The sequence below is a fragment of the Puma concolor genome, chromosome D1 (genome assembly GCF_028749965.1).
Source record: "Puma concolor isolate L17-30 chromosome D1, mPumCon1.1.hap2, whole genome shotgun sequence".
NCBI classification, from domain to species: domain Eukaryota; kingdom Metazoa; phylum Chordata; class Mammalia; order Carnivora; family Felidae; genus Puma; species Puma concolor.
The window spans coordinates 60,911,594-60,930,684 of NC_141676.1; the positions used below are offsets into that span (position 1 = coordinate 60,911,594).

Genomic DNA, 19,091 nt, shown 5'->3' on the forward strand with positions numbered 1-19,091 from the left:
CACTGTCCTTGCATAAACTACATACTCCTTGATTGTGAGAAAATCCTAGTGTTTCAGAGATGAAAGGAAATCTTGTTGTTGTAAAAAAGAAGAGAACAAAGTCCAGAGAGTGTTAATGACTTACTTGTCTGGCTAGCCAAGTTCATATGGAAAATTGCTGGCAGAGTTAAGACTGGACCACTTTCTTTTTTTTTTTTTTAATTTTTTTTTTTAATGTTTATTTATTTTTGAGAGAGAGAGAGAGAGAGAGAGAGAGACAGAGACAGAGCACGAGCAGGGGAGGAGCAGAGAGAAAGGGAGACACAGAATCTGAAACAGGCTCCAGGCTCTGAGCTGTCAGCACAGAGCCCGATGTGGGGCTTGAAGTCACAAACCGTGAGATCATGGCCTGAGCCGAAGCCGGACGCTCAACCGACTGAGCCACCCAGGTGCCCCAAGACTGGACCACTTTCTAAGTTCAGTGGTTGGAAATACAGGCTTGGGAGTCAGTTAGATCTAAATTTGAACCAACATTTAACTGGGAACCTTGGGCAAGTCACTTGGCAAGTCACAAGCCAAACTTGGGCATTAGTTTTCCTTGTCTGTTCGATGAAGATAATAATAGCGTACATTTCATGTAGGAAAATTAATACTTGGCACATAGTAAGGACTCCATAATTCTTTTGCCTTAAAAAAAAGTCTTAAAGAGCATGCCCTTTTGCATTTCATTTATTAATAACAATGAGAATATGAAGCTATACAAAGGAAAATTAATATTTTGACAACACATTTCAGAGATGAAAAGCATTCTTCCTTACTGAGTTTAGAGTTACAGATAGTGTCTCATACACATCTTCCTACTAAAGCTGTATGGGTGCTTAAAAGAAATAATCTGCTGTTATTGTAGTGAGGGTAGGAACTTCCTACAGGATTAAGAAATTTTGTAGCCAAATTGTAAAATTACATAAAATTTTGTGAGATCAGCACTGTATTAAATGAGGATATAGAGATATCTGCCAAAGAGATATCTGTCAAAGAGATTATTGCCTTGTAGGGGAGAGAAACAAACCAACAAATTACATGATGTTTATACATGGTCAGTGAGGGCCTGAAGGAGGGTGAGTGGCAGCTTCTGCTGAGTGGAGAAGGACCCAGAAAAGACTTCAAGAAAGAGGGATGGTTTGAGCTGAATCTTGGAAGATGAAAGTGTGCGAGCAGGGGAGGGTTTCTGAACGAAGTAAAGAGCAGCATGTTTAAAGATCTGGAGGTATTGAAGTAGCACATTTGGGGAAGCACTGTACTTTTTGGAGCCTAGGATGAAATAGGGACAAGAGGAGAGCAATGAAGCCGAACAGAAAGTCAGGAGTGAGATCATGGAAGGCTTTGAAATTTGGACTTGTCTCGTAAGTGATGGGAATCGTTCCAGGATTATGATTTGAATTTTGATAACTCTTTACCATGTCATTTTAAAGGCATACTCCTACAGGGCAGTAAATGCATGCTGAATCTTAAACAGGCATTGCACTTAATCACCCACATGACACTGGAACCTAAAACTAGGGTTTGTGTAACTGGGAATGCATCTAGGTAGACGGGTTAAGAGGCTTTGGAAGTAAAAGAAAGTACAAGAAATTTGTTGTAAATGTATTCAGTTATTGAGCGTGCATTATATGCTGAACACTTTCACGTCTTTTAGCTTATTGTTCCTCACCACTGTTATTCCTATTACCCAGATAAGGAAAAAATGAGTCTTTTGGTTAAGTGAGTCCTTGCTCGAGGTATGTAGCAAGTCACTGGCAGAGTCTGAAATTGAACTCCTGTCTTTAACTCCAGTGTTCTTTCTGTTGTAGAAAAACCTGTATTATAGGCATTGTCAGTAGACCCTCTTCAGCCCTTATGAGTAAACTGTGTGCATCTTTGCCCTTCCTTGATGCTGATGCAGAGGCCAAGAAGCCAGAGTAATCCAAAACAGCCTTGAAACATTTAGTTCACCGTGGTCAAACTAGCACTGGGGGAGACCCGCCAGTAGCTACTATCCCTTCTGTGGCATGCCACCTAATCTGACTGGTTTTACATGGCTGGAGTCCGATCTAAGTAACAGGACTAGGAGGCAGGGAGGTTTGGGATTTGCAGAATTACTGGAATAGGTTTTCTTCCCCCTCAGTAATACACTTCATTCACATGTGTTTCTTTTAATATTTTGTAGGTTTACCTTAAGGTAAAGGAGCCTGTATTCCATCAGGTAAATTAAAAAACTATTAACACTTAATTGTTTAACAGTACTTGCCTGCATTTCGTTTCCTTTTCTGGTAAATTATATGCAGATATAATTTCTGAAAATAAAGTGGTAGATGTCCTATGAAAGTATTTAAAACAAACTCAAGTGCCTATAGGATATCAATGCCCAGACCCAGCTGGCTGTAGTCGGTAACGCAGGTGCAGTGTTCCTTATAAGCAGAAAAAAACCAGAGAGCATTTATACACATACACATACACATACACATACACATACACATACACATACACATACACATACACATACACATACAAGTCCTTTTTATGACACTATTTTCTAGAAAAGATAGACTGAAAATTCCTTGAATATTTTCCCCCTAATGCCTATTTTAATGAGTTTTTTGAGGTGGGAGGTTAATTTACATTGAGAAAAGCAAACACAGGAAACTTTGCTATAGGAAATAATGATTTAAGTGCATCCCATAGTGGAACCAGAGTAAAATCAAGTAGTAGACCCTAAATAAAGAGAGCCCTTTTTTTTTTTAATTTTTTTAACGTTTGTTTATATTTGAGACAGAGAGACAGAGCATGAATGGGGGAGGGTCAGTGAGAGAGGGAGGCACAGAATCCGAAACAGGCTCCAGGCTCTGAGCGGTCAGCACAGAGCCTGACGCGGGGCTCGAACTCACGGACCACGAGATCACGACCTGAGCCGAAGTCGGATGCTTAACCGACTGAGCCACCCAGGCGCCCCATAGAGCTCTTGTTAATTGAATGCTACCATGTGCCTGGCACTATGCCCATTACTGCACAGACTCTAATCTTTCCAGCAGTTCTACGAATTAGGGATTATTATTCACATTTTAAGGGAAGTAAGCTCAGAGATATTAAGAATTTGCCCAACAGTTACACAGTTACTAAGGGACAGAGCCAGGATTGTAACCTAGATTTGTTTGACTCTTGTCACCATTCTTTTAAAAAGCCAGCAAACAAACAATACATAAATAAGGACACATTATCAGAAGCCTTGTAATTTTAGAATATTTTGTGCTTATATAAAAAGTAAGTGTTCCTGTAACTTTTTAAACTTGAACTAGATAATAATCATCTAACTGAAATCTGTTTTTTGAAACAAATTCCAAAACCACATTATTGTGCCACATTATTTTTCTACAGACAAGCTGAAAGTAAGTGTTATAAGACAGGACATCTTCACTTTCCTGTTTGTTTGAGCTTAAAGTAGGTCATTATGGAATTACCTCTTAGAAAGATTTATTGGCACAGCGTAAAGAATGAAGTTTATAAGAATACTTCGGCTTTTGTAAATTTTTTATTTGTCTTTATAAGAAAGAAAAAAACATAGCCACAAAAAAATAAAATTCAGAAATTTGAGGTTAATTTTTGTAAGTTTATGACCATCCATTTTCCATTTTGTGTTTTAGATCTATTTTATACTATGGTTATGTAATAAAAGTATCAAACTATTTGTGTAACTTCCCATGCTGCAACTTTCATGTGTTCTTTTCCCAGTAATAAATTTTTTTTCTCTATGGATAGTGGTATGTATGGATGTATGCTGATAGGGAGGGAGGCAGGATGAAAGCTTATAGTTCTGTGTTTTGTTTTGTTTTGTTTTTTTTAACGTTTATTTATTTTTTTGGGACAGAGAGAGACAGAGCATGAACGGGGGAGGGGCAGAGAGAGAGGGAGACAGAATCAGAAACAGGCTCCAGGCTCTGAGCCATCAGCCCAGAGCCCGACGCGGGGCTCGAACTTACGGACCGCGAGATCGTGACCTGGCTGAAGTCGGACGCTTAACCGACTGCGCCACCCAGGCGCCCCTATAGTTCTGTGTTTTATCTCAGGCCTTCTCAGGAGAGAAGTAAAGAAGTAGAGGAATGCTAGGGTGAAATGGATAAGTAGTCTGAAGGCAGAAGACATTCATTCAACAGATGTCCACTGTGTACCTTCTCAGTGCCAAATACTGAGCTGGAAGTTGGAAATAGAGAGGCAATAGAACAAGAATTTGAAGATAAAGTCAGGCGGACGTGGATTTAAATCTGGTCTCTCCAATTACTAGCTGTATACACTGGACAAGTTACTTAACTTCTTTGAGCTTTGGTTTCCTCATTATTCCACAAATACTTTTTAAGTGCCTTCAATATGCCAGGTATGGTACTAGGTATAAGAGATACACTATTGAATAAAATGATAAGGTCCCTGCTCTTGAGAGCTTATTATACTGTGTCTCTAAAATTGGTATAATAATTTCCTAAGGTTGTCTGAGGATTAAATGAGCTAATACAAGGGTGCTCAGTTGGTAGAACATGCGACTCTTGATCTCTGGGTTGTAACTGAGTGCTGTGAGGAGTGTAGAGATTACTTAAAAATAAAATCTTTTTAAAAATAAATCAATAAAAAAATGAGATAATGTATATCTCCTACCATGGGAAGTACTCAGTAAATGTTAATTAATATTAAGAAACCAAAGCAAATGAGACAGGGTCGCTGGTCTCAAGGAACTCGCTGGTCAGGAAGATAGACTTGTAAAAAAATATTTATGGGGCGCCTGGGTGGCGCAGTCGGTTAAGCGTCCGACCTCAGCCAGGTCACGATCTCGCGGTCCGTAAGTTCGAGCCCCGCGTCAGGCTCTGGGCTGATGGCTCAGAGCCTGGAGCCTGTTTCCGATTCTGTGTCTCCCTCTCTCTCTGCCCCTCCCCCGTTCATGCTCTGTCTCTCTCTGTCCCAAAAATAAATAAACGTTGAAAAAAAAAATATTTATAGGGGCCTGGGTGGCTCAGTTGGTTAAGCGTCTGACTTCAGCTCAGGTCATGATCTCACGGTTTATGGGTTTGAGACTCGTGTTGGGCTCTAGGCTGACAGCTCAGAACCTGGAACCTGCTTTAGATTCAGTACCCCCTCTCTCTCTCTGCCCCTCTCCTGCTTGCACTCTGTCTTTCTCTGTCTCTCAAAACTAAACAAATGCTAAAAAAAAATTTTTAAACATTTATAGTATATACATCTCATAATGTGTAAAAGCAGTGCTAACCAGGGTGCAATCTGTCTGCTTGGGTGACTCAGAATAGGGCTATAAAATACATCTGTTACATATAGCTGAATTATTTCTTCCTCTTATATTAAAAAGCAAGATAGGGAAGATGGCCCACTATATTTCCTGCTATTTGTAAAGCTTTATTTGAACAGGCCTTTGTCCCAAAGTCTAATCTAGAATATCCTATGCTGACCTGTTAAGTAATTAGAATTGATTTTCTTCTTTTTACGTAAGCTCTGCACTCAACGTGGGACCTGAACTCACAACCCTGAGATCAAGAGTCACATGCTCTACCAAATCACCCAGCCAGGCACCCCAGAATTGATATTTTTTATTTATACTTAATGGCTTAAAAAAAATCTATCCCTAATTAGTTTCTTGGTATCTTTCTTAAGAAAATAAGACTGCTTTTTCTGAGAAACTCTGTTTGTCAAAATTTGTAGAGTATCACTCATTCTTTCATATCACTGTTAATATGTACAGACTTAGAAAAATATTTTTGAAGTCTGTAATTGGAAAAATTGTTTTGGAATTTGTGGCAAAGTTTACAGTAAGTCTCAAGATCTTAAAAATAAATGGAAAAAGAGGGAAGAGAATAATGTTATCTAATCTAAAGGAGCTCTGGCTTGAGTGGAATCTCAGTTTCTTACCACTTTGATGGCTTGAAGTTTGGAATCTTGTATTTTTTTTTAATGTTTATTTATTTTTGAGAGAGAGAGAGAGAGAGAGAGAGAGAGAGAGACAAAGTGCAAGCAGGGGAGGGTCAAACCCACGAACCATGAAATCATGACCTTAGCCTAAGTCAGACACTTAACCGACTGAGTCAGGAATCTGACTCACCCAGGAATCTCAGATTTCTTAACACTTTTATTATCCATGGACAAATTTCTTGTTGTGCCTATTCTTCAGTGTCTCATCTATAAAATGTTTAAGACAAGGAGAGGGATTATTTCACAAGGATAATATAAAAATAATATACAAGGAAAAGCATAAGGCAGTATAATATGACACTAAAAATACATATGAAGAAGTAAGATGACACAGGAAAGTTTCTGTCTATGATAATCACAGAAAGCTTCTAAAAGGAGGTATTTGAATAGGGCCTAGAGAGATAAGTGGGGTATACAATTAGAAGGAAAGAGTTAATAAACACTGTAAAAGTATCTGTCACAGCCAGGATGGTTATCTTGCTAACCAGATTAGCTTCCTTGAGGGAGAGAATACTGATAACAATTCTGCTTACTGATTTAAATCCAAAGTGATCCAGACATCTCCAAAAGAGAGCCAAATGCTATTTATTTAATTTGATGGCCTTGCAAAGGGTAATAATAAAATCATATGGCTGCCACATTCAGTAGAAATATTAATATATCTTAAGAAAACATTAAAAAAGTATACATGAAAGTAGATTAAAAGAAGTTAGTAAACCTTCTTTAAGCTAATTGATAAATCAGTAATTGAATATCTCAGATGAGATCTCCTCTGTTATCTCAAAGAATACTATTGCTTAAAATCTTCCTGCCAAAGTAGATGTCTCCTAGAGATTATTTCTAGACTTGACATGTCAGTATTTTACTACCCTCCCTTCTGATTTGACCCTCAAGGTTTAAAAAAAATTTTTTTTAACGTTTATTTATTTTTGAGACAGAGAGAGACAGAGCATGAATGGGGGGAGGGTCAGAGAGAGGGAGACACAGAATCGGAAACAGGCTCCAGGCTCTGAGCTGTCAGCACAGAGCCCGACGCGGGGCTCGAACTCACGGACTGCAAGATCATGACCTGAGCCAAAGTCGACCGCTCAACCGACTGAGCCACCCAGACACCCCAGACCCTCAAGGTTTTTAAGAAACAACACACTATATAAACAGTTTGAAAAACAGGGACTTAAGCAGATAACTCAAGCAAATAACTATTATTTACATTTTATTCTGTTATGTTTGTGCCATTTTATTATAAATTAGGAATGTAAGGAAATTCCAATGTAAGCACACTTGGAAAAGAAGCAAAAGAAGCTGACATTTATGAGCGTCTGCTTTGTGCTGAGTATTATATATTCTTTCATACAGTTTATATAGATTTAACTACTATTATCTTAGTAAATATCAACAAACCTGTATAGAAATTACCATCTTCATTTTATTTTTTTATTTATTTATTTTTTCAACGTTTATTTATTTTTGGGACAGAGAGAGACAGAGCATGAACGGGGGAGGGGCAGAGAGAGAGAGGGAGACACAGAATCGGAAACAGGCTCCAGGCTCTGAGCCACCAGCCCAGAGCCCGATGCGGGGCTTGAACTCCCGGACCGCGAGATCGTGACCTGGCTGAAGTCGGACGCTTAACCGACTGCGCCACCCAGGCGCCCCAACCATCTTCATTTTATAGGTGAGGTAACCAAGAGTCAGAAAGGTTAAATGATTTGTCCAGTGTTTCTCACCTAGTTACTAGCAGAGCTGGAAATTGAACCCAGGTCTTTTTTTATTCCAAAGCCCATATTCCTTCCGTGGTATGATGATGACCCTGTAGCAGATTACTTTGGAATTCAATTTATTATCATAAAGATTCATTTTTTAAAAGAATGAAAATAATTTTATGTGAAAATTACAAGGAGCAAACAAGTATGTATTCTATTTTTTTTTTTTACTTAAAAATAACTAATATTAGAATATGCATAGAAAAAAGTTGTGAAGGTCCTGTGTCTATCTCTAGCTGCAAGAGAGACTGAGAAATCAAGCTTATATAGCTGGACATATTGTCGACTGGATAAAATGTCTTCTGTAAAGACCAAAAAAAAAAAAAAAAAAGAATGGATACTGAGTAGGTACTAGCAAGGTCTGCCACAGATCCTAGGAGAAAGTCAGAATGTATGGGATAGACGTGCTTGTGGAAAGAAGAAAATTAATCTGGAAAAGCCCTCTTGCACTGCAAGAGTATAGTCTCTTCCTTATTCATTATTTGATGTCTTTAACATACTCTGAACAATCCATTCCCCTTGACTTCTGTATGGTGATGATTCATAAATCTGTTTCTTCAGCTCAGATACTTTCTTCTAAGATTTAGACCCAGATATCTAACTTCTGCTAGAGATCTCTACATGAATATATCACTGATACATCAGACTCTGAACCTATCTAGAAATGAAATCACCATTTTTCTCTCCAGTATTTCTTCTCTTCTTGTAGTCCCTAACCCAAGGAGCAGTTTCACCATGGACCCTAACTGCTAAAGTCATAAACCAGGCCATCATTGACTTTCCCAACTCTTCCTAACTTCCATATCAAATTGATTATCAATCTAAGCCCTAAATACCTCTTTAATCTGTCCATTTCTCTCCCATTCCCACTGATAGTACCTTGGTTCAGGTCCCATTACTCACCTAGGTTACTGTAGTACCTTGTCATTGGTTTGTTTTCTATCAGTCTTGTCTCCCTCTAATTCGTTCTCCACCCAGCAAGAGGGATATCTTTCTAATACACAAGTGATCATGTTGCACTATTGCTGAAACTTCCATTGACTTCCCTTTACTTTTAAGATAAAGTTCAACTCTTTGGGGGCGCCTGGGTGGCGCAGTCGGTTAAGCGTCCGACTTCAGCCAGGTCACGACCTCGCGGTCTGTGAGTTCTAGCCCCGTGTCGGGCTCTGGGCTGATGGCTCGGAGCCTGGAGCCTGTTTCCGATTCTGTGTCTCCCTCTCTCTCTGCCCCTCCCCCGTTCATGCTCTGTCTCTCTCTGTCCCAAAAATAAATAAATGTTGAAAAAAAAAAAATTAAAAAAAAAAAAAAAAGATAAAGTTCAACTCTTTAACATGACCTGAAAAGCCAGTTTAAACCTCTGCTTACCTTTCTGACTTCATTTTTCCCACTCTTCATTCCAACAGCATATTCTAGGCATCCTTACTTTCGTCCCCAAAATATAAGCTATGCCAGTTACTTTCCTCCAGCTTCTCTTAATAATATTTTGGTTATTATTGGGGCACCTGGGTGGCTCAGTCGGTTGAGCGTCTGACTTCAGCTCAGGTCATGATCTCACGGCCCGGGAGTTCGAACCCCATGTCGGGCTCCATGCTAACAGCTCAGAGCCCGGAGCCTGCTTCAGATTCTGTGTCTCCCTCTCTCTTTCCCCCCTCCCCCACTCATGCTCTGTCTCTGTCTCAAAAATAAATAAACTATTAAATAATATTTTGGTTATTATTAATGATGTTTCTACTAATGCTTCAATTATAAAATGAAAAATCATATCCTCCATAAAAGTCTTTTTGATCTGCCTAAGTCTAGGTGGCTTTTGTATGTACTTACAAAATACTCTGTATAGCTCTTGTCACGGAGTTAAATACTATATTTTTAATTGCCTGATTACTTATCTCTTTTCACACTAGATTGTGTGAGAGCATTTGCTGTGAGGGCAGGGATTGATGCCTTTCTGGTTCACCATTAGAGCACCATGGCTGCAGTTACAGATTCAAGCTGGCAGACAGCCTCTAATCGGCTTTAATTTAATGCTGTGTTTATTTAACTCTATAGAGGGATACAAGGTGGAAAATATAGCAAATATAACATTTTCATCTCATCAAGAGATCCAGAGCTACTTATATACAGATTCTTTTTGCCCTTTCATCCACCTAAGTTATGCACAGCTGCCAGGGATGAGAGCTAAGTGTAGTGGAGGGCATTGTAACACATGGAAGCTACAGCCCCTTTTGCTTACCATCCTTTTTTTTTTTCTTTCTTTCTTTTTTTTCTTTTTAGAGCTCAAGCAGGGTAGAGGGGAGGAGGGAGGGAGGGAGGGAGAGAGAGAGAGAGAGAGACAGAGAGAGAAAGAAAGAAAGAGAATCTTAAGCAGCCTTCACGCTCAGTGCAGAGCCCCACACAGGGCTCAATCCCACCACCCTGAGATCATGACCTGAGCCCAGATCAAGAGTTGGACCTGGCACCCTTCCTACCATTCTTTATGATGAGCACCTTTCATACTGTTCTCATGCAGACCCCAAGCCTCCAACCTAGGTGCAGTCCTTCACAACTGAAGCAAACATAACATTTTCATTTATCTTAACTGTTGTATTCAAGGATGGGAGACTGAGGTCATTCTCAACCAGGCCTACATCAGTCAATGCTTGATATTAACCCTTTACTCCACACCACTGTATCCCCATGGTCTAGTACAATGCTCAATAAATATTTGTTGCCTTCTACTATTGTAGAGAGACCATAAGTAATAGGCAGAAGTCACAGCAAGGCCTTATAAAAGAGTCCACCTGAAACATCAAGATGTGGAAGGGTTGAAAGTGAAAGTATGGAAAAGTATGTGCCATACAAACACTAAGCATAATTGTGTTATATATATGTGGTACAGTTTTGTTATCAGACAAAACAGACTTTAAGGAAAAAGCACTTCTATTAAGAAGAGATTACTAATAAATATTAAAAATATTCATCAGAAAATTATGATAATTTAAAATTGGTATCTCTAATACATATAATTCTCAAGTATATAATGCAAAAATTGACAGAACTAAAAGAAAAATAGACAAATCTATAATCTTAGGTGATTTTAATGCATACCTTTCAGTAAGTGATAGAGGATATAAAAGATTTAAAAACGTGATTAAGAAACTTGACCCATAACCCAAATGTAAACTACTGCATCCAACAGTTGGAAAAACACATTTTTTCAAGTCTTTAGAGAACATTTACAAAAATTGACCATATACTTGCCCACATAGCATCTTAAATTTCAAAGGATTAGAATGAGAATATATGGAGAACAAATGGAGGGTTACTAGAGGGGTTGTGGAAGGGGGGATGGGCTAAATAGGTAAGGAGCATTAAGGAATCTACTCCTGAAATCACTGTTGCACTATATGCTAACTTGGATGTAAATTAAAAAAAAATTTTTTGACCATAATGCAACTATGTCAAATATAAGTAATACAATTTTAAATAACACATGGATCAGAGAAAATCATAGAAACTGGAAAATATTTTGAACTGAATCATAATGAAAGAAAATACATATTAAAACTTGTAGGACTTGGCAAAATTAATACTTGTAGAGAAATATCTAGCCTTAAAACGTATACACCAAAAAAGAAAAGGAAAAAAAGCCAACAAGGGGAGTTTTGGCATATATTTCAAGAAACTGGGAAAGATAAAAAGCAAAAATGAATACAACAGAAAACAAATATACCATGGATAAAATCAGCAAAGCTGTAAGTTGCTTCTTCAAAAAACAAATAAAATGAACATACCCTTGGTGAATTTGACTAATGAGGGAAAAGACAAGCACAAATAATATCAGAAATGAAAGGGGGATATCACATAAAAATCCACAGGCATTAAAAAGTTAAGAATATTATGAGGAGCTTTATGCCAATAAATTTCAAATTGTATTTTTTTTTAGGTAGACAGATTCCTAGAAGAAGTGTAACCTGCAGAAACTTAATAAAGAATAGAAAATCTGGGGGCACCTGTGTAGTTCAGTCAGTTAAGCATCCAGCTCTTGATTTCAGCAGGTCATAATCTCATGGTTCATGGATTCAAGGCACATGTTGACCTCTGCACTGACAATGTGGAGCCTGCTTGGGATTCTCTCCCTCCCTCTCTCTCTCTGCCCCTCCCATGCTCACTCACTCTCTCTCTCTCTCTCTCTCAAAATAAGTAAGCTTTAAAAAAAAAGAATCTTTCCAACCTTTAAAGAAAAAAGAATAGAAAATCTGAATTGTCCTATAACCATTAAAAGTAATTGAATCAGTAGTCAGAAATCTACCCACAAATATAACTTCACTAGAATGTTCTACCACACAAAGAAGAAATAATTCCAATGTTAAACAGATTCTCATAGAGAACAGAAGAGGAGAGCTACTGTCCAACTCATGTATGAGGCTAGCAAAACTTTAATACCAAGAACAGTATAAAAGAGTTAAAATTAATTAGGTAGAGGTCCTAAGCAAAATATTTGCAAACCAAATCCAAAAAAAAAAAAGATAAAACATCATGCCTAAGTTGTATGTATCCCAGGAAGATAAAGTTGGGTAGACTATTAACCAGTATCAGAAAATCATATTTAACGATTAAATGAGAAAAATTATATAATTATTTCAAGAGATGCAGAAAAAGTATTTGATAAAATATTAATTTATTTTAAAAACCCTTAGAGCAAATCAGAAATATAAAAGATCTTTTTAATCTGATAAAGAGTATTTAAAAAAAAATTTAAGCCTATCACCAATATTACACTTAGTGATGAACTATTGAAATTTTTCCCTTTGAGATCAAGTGTGAGATGGCAATGCTTGTTATCAGTAGTTCTATACATATTGTACTGTAGGGTTTGGTAGGATGAAAAAAATATTCACAAGTGATACACAAATGTATACATAGAAAATCTAAAGAATCTACAGATAAATTATTAGAATTTGAAGAGATTTGAAAAAGCAAAGTCACATGATACAAAAACAGTATACAAAAAATGGTTGTTTATATATATATAAAACAGCCTTTCACATATGAGTGAAATCATATGGTATTTGTCTTTCTCTGACTTATTTCACCTGGCATAATACTCTCTAACACCATCCGTGTCATTGCAAATGGCAAGATTTCGTTCTTTTTTGTGTCTGAGTAATATTCCATTTTATGTATATGTGTGTGTGTGTGTATACACATACATATCACATTTACTTTATCACTATATTTTACAAATTTAACTACGGTATGTCTTGGTGTTGGCCTGCTTTTGTTGATTTTGTTGGGAGTTCTCTATGCCTCCTGGATTTGGATGTCTGTTTCCTTCCCCAGATAGGGAAGTTTTTTGCTTTTTGCAAATAAACCTTCTTCCCCCTTTTCTCTCTCTCCTTCTGAGACTCCTATAGTAGGAATGTTACTATGTTTGGAGTCACTGAGTTTTCTAGGTCTACTCTCATGATCATTCTGCTTTCTCTTTTTTGTTCAGCTTCAATATTTAACATAATTCTATCCTGTCTCACTTGTTCATTCCTCTGCTTCTTCCATCCTTGTGGTCATTACATCCAGTTGGTTTTGAATCTTAGATACTGCATTTTTCATTTCTGCCTGATTGTTTTTAAGCTTTTTTATCTCTGCAGTAAGGGTCTCCCTAATGTCTTCCATACTTTTCTCAAGCCCAGTGAGTATTCTATGATTCTTGCTTTAAATTCTGCAGAATGTTAATTTTGTCTGTTTCAATTAGAGCTCTGGCTGTGACCTTTTCTTGTTCTTTCTTTTGGAATGAATTCATCATGGCATTTTCTCTAGGTCTTTGTCTTCTGTATGGTATAAATCCTGTTATGTTTCCTGCATCTTTGAGTAATGGCTTTATGAAGAAGAGATCATGTAATGTGCAGGGCCTGGCACTTCAGGAAGTGTCTCTGGTGTGTGTTGCGTCCACTCTGGTACTGTGTTTTGGCTGGTCTATCCCTCAGGTCAGTTGTCTGTAGAGGCTTTCTTTGCCTGTAATGGACAGTGTTTGGTCCTTGACCAGAGTGTGGTGAGTTTTAACTAGGTGTGTTCTGTTCTGCTTGTTTAAATGAGACCTGATGCTATTTCCACCAGAACAGAAGCTTTGCAGAATGCTGTAGTCAGTAGATGTGTGTGTGGGCGTTTGTGCTGGTCTTCCAGGAAGCGGCTTGTTGCACTGTTCCTTAAGCACACCTGCCAAGAAGAGCATTACCAGTGGATCACAGAGGGGTGGGACCTGGTATAAGCATTAGGCAGCTAGTGTTGGTGCTGTGCTGTTTACTAAAGTTGGTTTATGCTAAGGAGCGGGGGAAAGAAATGGTATGAGCCACCTCCTTGGTCCCCAGGGAGGGAAGGCCACCCTTGCTGCTTTCAGAGAAACCCTCCCAGAAGAATGAATAATTAACCTTTGTCTGTCCTATGTGTTTTTAGATCGCCATTTTCACACTGTCTGTCTCCAGGTTGCTTGCCTGCCTGGAACAGCACAGTGTCCGTTGTGCTCTGTTGTAGCCAAGCCTGCTGCCTTTCAAAACTCCAAACTTTAGGAATCTGGTGTGGCAGGGACTCATGCTGGTCTTCTGGGCGAGGGTCGCATTACACTGGGACCAATGCAGGTTTGACCCAGAAGGGCAGCTGTGCCAGAGCCAGGAGCAAAGCAACTAAACCCCCATTGTCCAGGTTAGCCACCCACAGCAAGTGTCTCTGCACCTATGGTGAGGGGTAGGGGAGTGAAATGGTGCCATCTGGCTCTTTGTCCCCAGAGAGGGAATGCCACCTCTCACAGATACGCTCCAAGAAAAGAGAACAGTCACCTCCCCATGTGCCCCAGGTGATCCTCAGATCACGCTTTCTGCCCAGGAGCACTTGCCTGCCTTCACTACAGGAGCAAGACAGTACCCTCGGGTCCCTATCCTAGACAAGCCCACAGATCTCCAAAACTCTAGTCTTTGTGCCCTGCTTATTAAAAAAAACTCACAAAAATCAGCCCCTCTAGTTTTTCCATCAAGTAGCTTTGGGAAAGTATTCTTATGTGCATTCCTGTGCTCTCCTCTCTATCTCATCTTTCTCTGCAACCAGGGCTCCCTCCCCTCTGCAGCACCCATGATCCATTTCTCCCCCAAACCACATCTCTGCATGCCCTACCTTCCTGTGGCCTTTCCTCTCTCTCGAGCTGTACAGTTTATCTGTCCACAGGTCTATTTCTTGGGTATTGAGAATATTTGGTAGTTATCTAGCTATGCTGGAGGGACGAGGCAAGCCTAGGGTCCTCCTACTACACTGCCATTCTAGCTCCCACTCTGTATACCACATCTTTATCCATTCATCAGTCAGTGGGTACTGGGCTGTTTCCATAATTTTGCTGTGGGAGATAATGCTGTTATTAACATTAGGGTCCATGTATCCCTTTGAATTAGTATTTTTGTATTCTTTGGGTAAATACCTAGTGGTGCAATTGCTGGATCATAGAATAGTTCTATTTTTAGCTTTTTGAGGAACCTCCATGCTGTTTTCCAAAGGGGCTGCACCAGTTGCATTCCCACCAACAGTGCACGAAAGTTCCCTTTTCTCCACACTTGTTGTTTCTTTCTCACCACCACCTGTTGTTTCTTGTTGAGTTTAGCCATTCTGACAGGTGTGAGGTGATATCTCATTATAGTTTTGATTTGTATTTCCCTGATGACAAATGATGTTGAGCATCTTTTTATGTGTCTGTTGGCCATCTATATGCTTCTTTGGAGAAATGTCTATTCATACCCTCTGCCCATTTTTAAATTGGATTATTGGGTTTCGGGGTGTGGAGTTTTATAAGTATTTTTATATATGTTGGATACTAACCCTTTATCAGATAATCCTACAATTTGTGTGGAACCGCAAAAGACCCTGAATAGCCAAAAGCAACCTTGAAGAAGAAAAGCAAAGCTAGAGGCATTACAATTCTGGACTTCAAGTTACCTTACAAAGCTGTAGCAATCAAAACAATATGCTACTGGCACAAAAAAGACACATAGATTGGTGGAACAGAATAGAAAACTAAGAAATAAACCCACAACTATATGGTCAATTAATCTTTGATAAAGCAGGAAAGAATATCCAGTGGGAAAAAGACAGTCTCTTCAACAAATGGTGTTAGGGAAACTGGACAGCCACATGCAAAAGAAGGAAACTGGACCATTTTCTCACACCCTACACAAAAATAAATTCAAAATGGCTTAAAGACCTAAATGTGAGACTTGAAACCATAAAAATCCTAGAGGAGAGCACAGGCAGTAACCTTTTTGATATCCGTGGTAGCACCTTCTTTCTAGATATGTTTTTGGAGGCAAGAGAAGCAAATGCAAAAATAGACTATTGGGATTTCATCAAAATAAAAAGCTTCTGCACAGCAAAGGAAACTGTCAGCAACACTGAAAGGCAACCTTTGGAATGGGAGAAGATACCTGCTAAAATTCTGTTCTTTAAATGTAACAAATGATAGTAAATGTTTTATTTTATTGAGGGCTATTTTTGTAGGCAAAATATACTTCCTTTGCCAAAGAATAGTGATTTCACTGACTTCATTTTTCTTTTCTTATTCAGGTTATGTATGGAATGTTGGTCTTCACATTAGTACTTCGATCTATTTATATTGTTACATGGTAAGTAATTTGGACCATCAACACCATGATTAGATTACATTCAGGCAATAAATCTATAGGCTAAATTGAAATAAGACATAAAATGCAACACCAGCAGGGATATTAATAGAAAACTATAAACCAACATTTATTGTGGCATAAGGTAAGGAATACTAGTTCTTTACTCAAGTTGTTAACAGGCATTATGTAAAAACAAATGTTCCAAAATTAATTTGAGGAAAGCTGTGTATGATGGCTTCCTTTTGAATATTTATAACGTACCTTAGTATATTGCCTTGAGAAGTCCTACAGTAAAAACAAAAACTGTTTTTGTGCTTCTCAGACTAGTTGACTCAGAACCCTTTTTACAAAACACTATTCAAGGAATGCTGTTAATGTCACAAAGAATCAGTATTCCAGAAAGATGGTTTAGGAAATAGCATAATCTTTATAGAGTTTATGAAGATTAAATAATATTCATGTGAGTACCTCCCATGGGGCATGGCCATACAGCAGCAGGTGCTCAATAAATAATATGATTTATGGGTTTATTCTAGTTTTTTCTTTTTTAATTAAGCTTTTTGTTTTGAGGTAATTGTAGAATTAACATGCATTATAAGAAATAATAGAGACCTCCTATACCCTTTACCAATTTTCTCCAATGATAATGTCTTGCAAAACTGTATAGTACAGTATTACAACCAGGATTTGACATTGACAAAGTCAAGCTACAGAACAGTTCCATCATCACAAGGATCCCTGTGTTGCCCTTGTTTAGTCATACCCACTTCTGTCTCACCCCACCCTCCCATCACTTGTCCTTAACCCCTGGCAACCACTAATCTGTCCTTCATTTCCAGATTTTTTTTTTTAATTTCAAGAATATTACACAAATGGAACCATACAGTATGTGTAACCTTTGGGATCAGTCTTTGGCACTCAGCATAATTCACTGGAGATCCGTATAAGTTGTTGAGTGTATCAGTAGTTCATTCCTGTAGTATTCCACACTATGGATGTACCACGGTTTAACCATTGACCTGTTAAATGACATCTGGATTGTTTCTAGTTTTTGACTATAAGGAATAAAGCTGCTGCAAACATTTGTATATAGGTTTTTATATGAATATAAATTTTCACTTCTCTGGAATAAATGCCCAGAGGGGAATTGCTAGGTTGTGTCATGGTTATATGTTTAGTTTTTCTCAAAATTGTCATACTGTTTTCCAGGGTGGGTCTATCATTTTATATTCCCACCAATAGTGTATGAGTAACCCAGTTTCTCTGCATTCTTGCCAGCATTTCTGTTGTCACTTTTTAATTTTAGCTATTCTTATAGGTAATCTCTCATTGTAGTTTAAATTCCCATTTTCTAATATCTACAGATGAGCATATTTTCATGTGTTTATTTGCCATCTGTATATCCTCTTTGTTGAAATGTTTGTTTGTCTTTGCCCATTTTTTGTTGGTCTTCTCTTTTTTTTTCAGTTGAGTTTTAAGAGTTCTTTATATATTTTAGATAGTAATCCTTTATCAAATACTTAGTTCACAAATATTTTCTCCCTATTTCCTTGTCTTTCCATACTCTTTATAGAGTCTTTCACAGAGCAAAAAAAGTTTTTAATTTTGATAAAGTCCAATTTATCAATTTTTATTTTATGGATCGTACTTTTGATGTCAAATATAGGAACTCATTCCCTAACCCTAGACTTATTCTGGTTTTTTTCCTAAAATTTTTGTATAGTTTTATATTTTACATTTGAGTTCATAATTTATTTTTAGTTAATTTTTATGTAAGATATGAGGCTTAGGCTGAGGTCCATTTTTTTACCTATGGATGTCTAACTGCCCCCAGGAACACTGATTGAAAAGGCTATCTGAAATTTCTCCACTGAACTGCTTTTACTCTTTTCTCAAAGATGATTTGTATGTATTTGTATGGATCTATTTCTGTGTTTTTATTCTGTTACATTGATCTGTGTGTCTTACTTCCACCAGTGCGACACTCTTGATTAGTGTAACTATAAAACAACTCTTCCAGTCATGTAGACTGATTCCTCTCACTGCTTTTTAAAATTGTTTTAGCTGTTCAGGTTCCTTTGTCTTTCCATATAAACTTTACCATAATATTGTCTATATTTAAAATTTTGTTGGGATTTTGATAGGAATTGCGTTAAACCTGCACATCAATTTACAAAGAATTCACATCTTTTAATTATGTTGAATCTTCCAATCTATAAACATAGCACGCCTCTCCATTTATTTGGATCGTCTTTGATTTTTTTTTTTTTTTTTTTGGCCAGCATTTTGGAGTTTCCATTTTTTGAGCAATTGTAAATGGTATTTTATTTTTAAATTTTTTTATTTACCTGTTAATTGCTGTTATATAGAAATAAAATATTCTTTATGTTTATCTTGTATTCTGCCACCTTGCTGAACTTAATAGTTCTAGAAGACTTTTGTAGATTTCTTGAGATTACCAATTGATTTGATCATATGATTTTTTTCCTGTAGTCTGTTAGTGTGGTGTTAATACATTGATTACTTTTCAAATATTGAACAAGCTTTGTAATCTGAATGAACCACACTTAGTCATGGTGTAAAATTGTTTTCATATGTTGTCAAATGATACTTGTTAATATTTTCTTAAGGATTCTTACATTTATAATTATGAAGGATATTAGTTTATAGTTTTATTTATTGTTTCACAGTAATGGAAGCCAGAAGTCAGAAATCGAAGTGT

At 37.6% G+C, this 19,091-nt stretch overlaps 1 protein-coding gene across 2 annotated transcripts in view; it reads left to right on the forward strand.

Moving 5' to 3' along the window:
• The window catches only part of ACER3 (alkaline ceramidase 3), a 181,359-nt gene that overhangs the window by 128,649 nt on the left and 33,619 nt on the right, over positions 1-19,091 (forward strand). For both annotated transcript variants that reach the window (XM_025928583.2, XM_086678376.1), the window contains 2 exons: positions 2,186-2,221; positions 16,311-16,369. In XM_025928583.2, the coding sequence (XP_025784368.1) occupies positions 2,186-2,221; positions 16,311-16,369 (95 nt within the window). The remainder of the gene's footprint in view (positions 1-2,185; positions 2,222-16,310; positions 16,370-19,091) is intronic.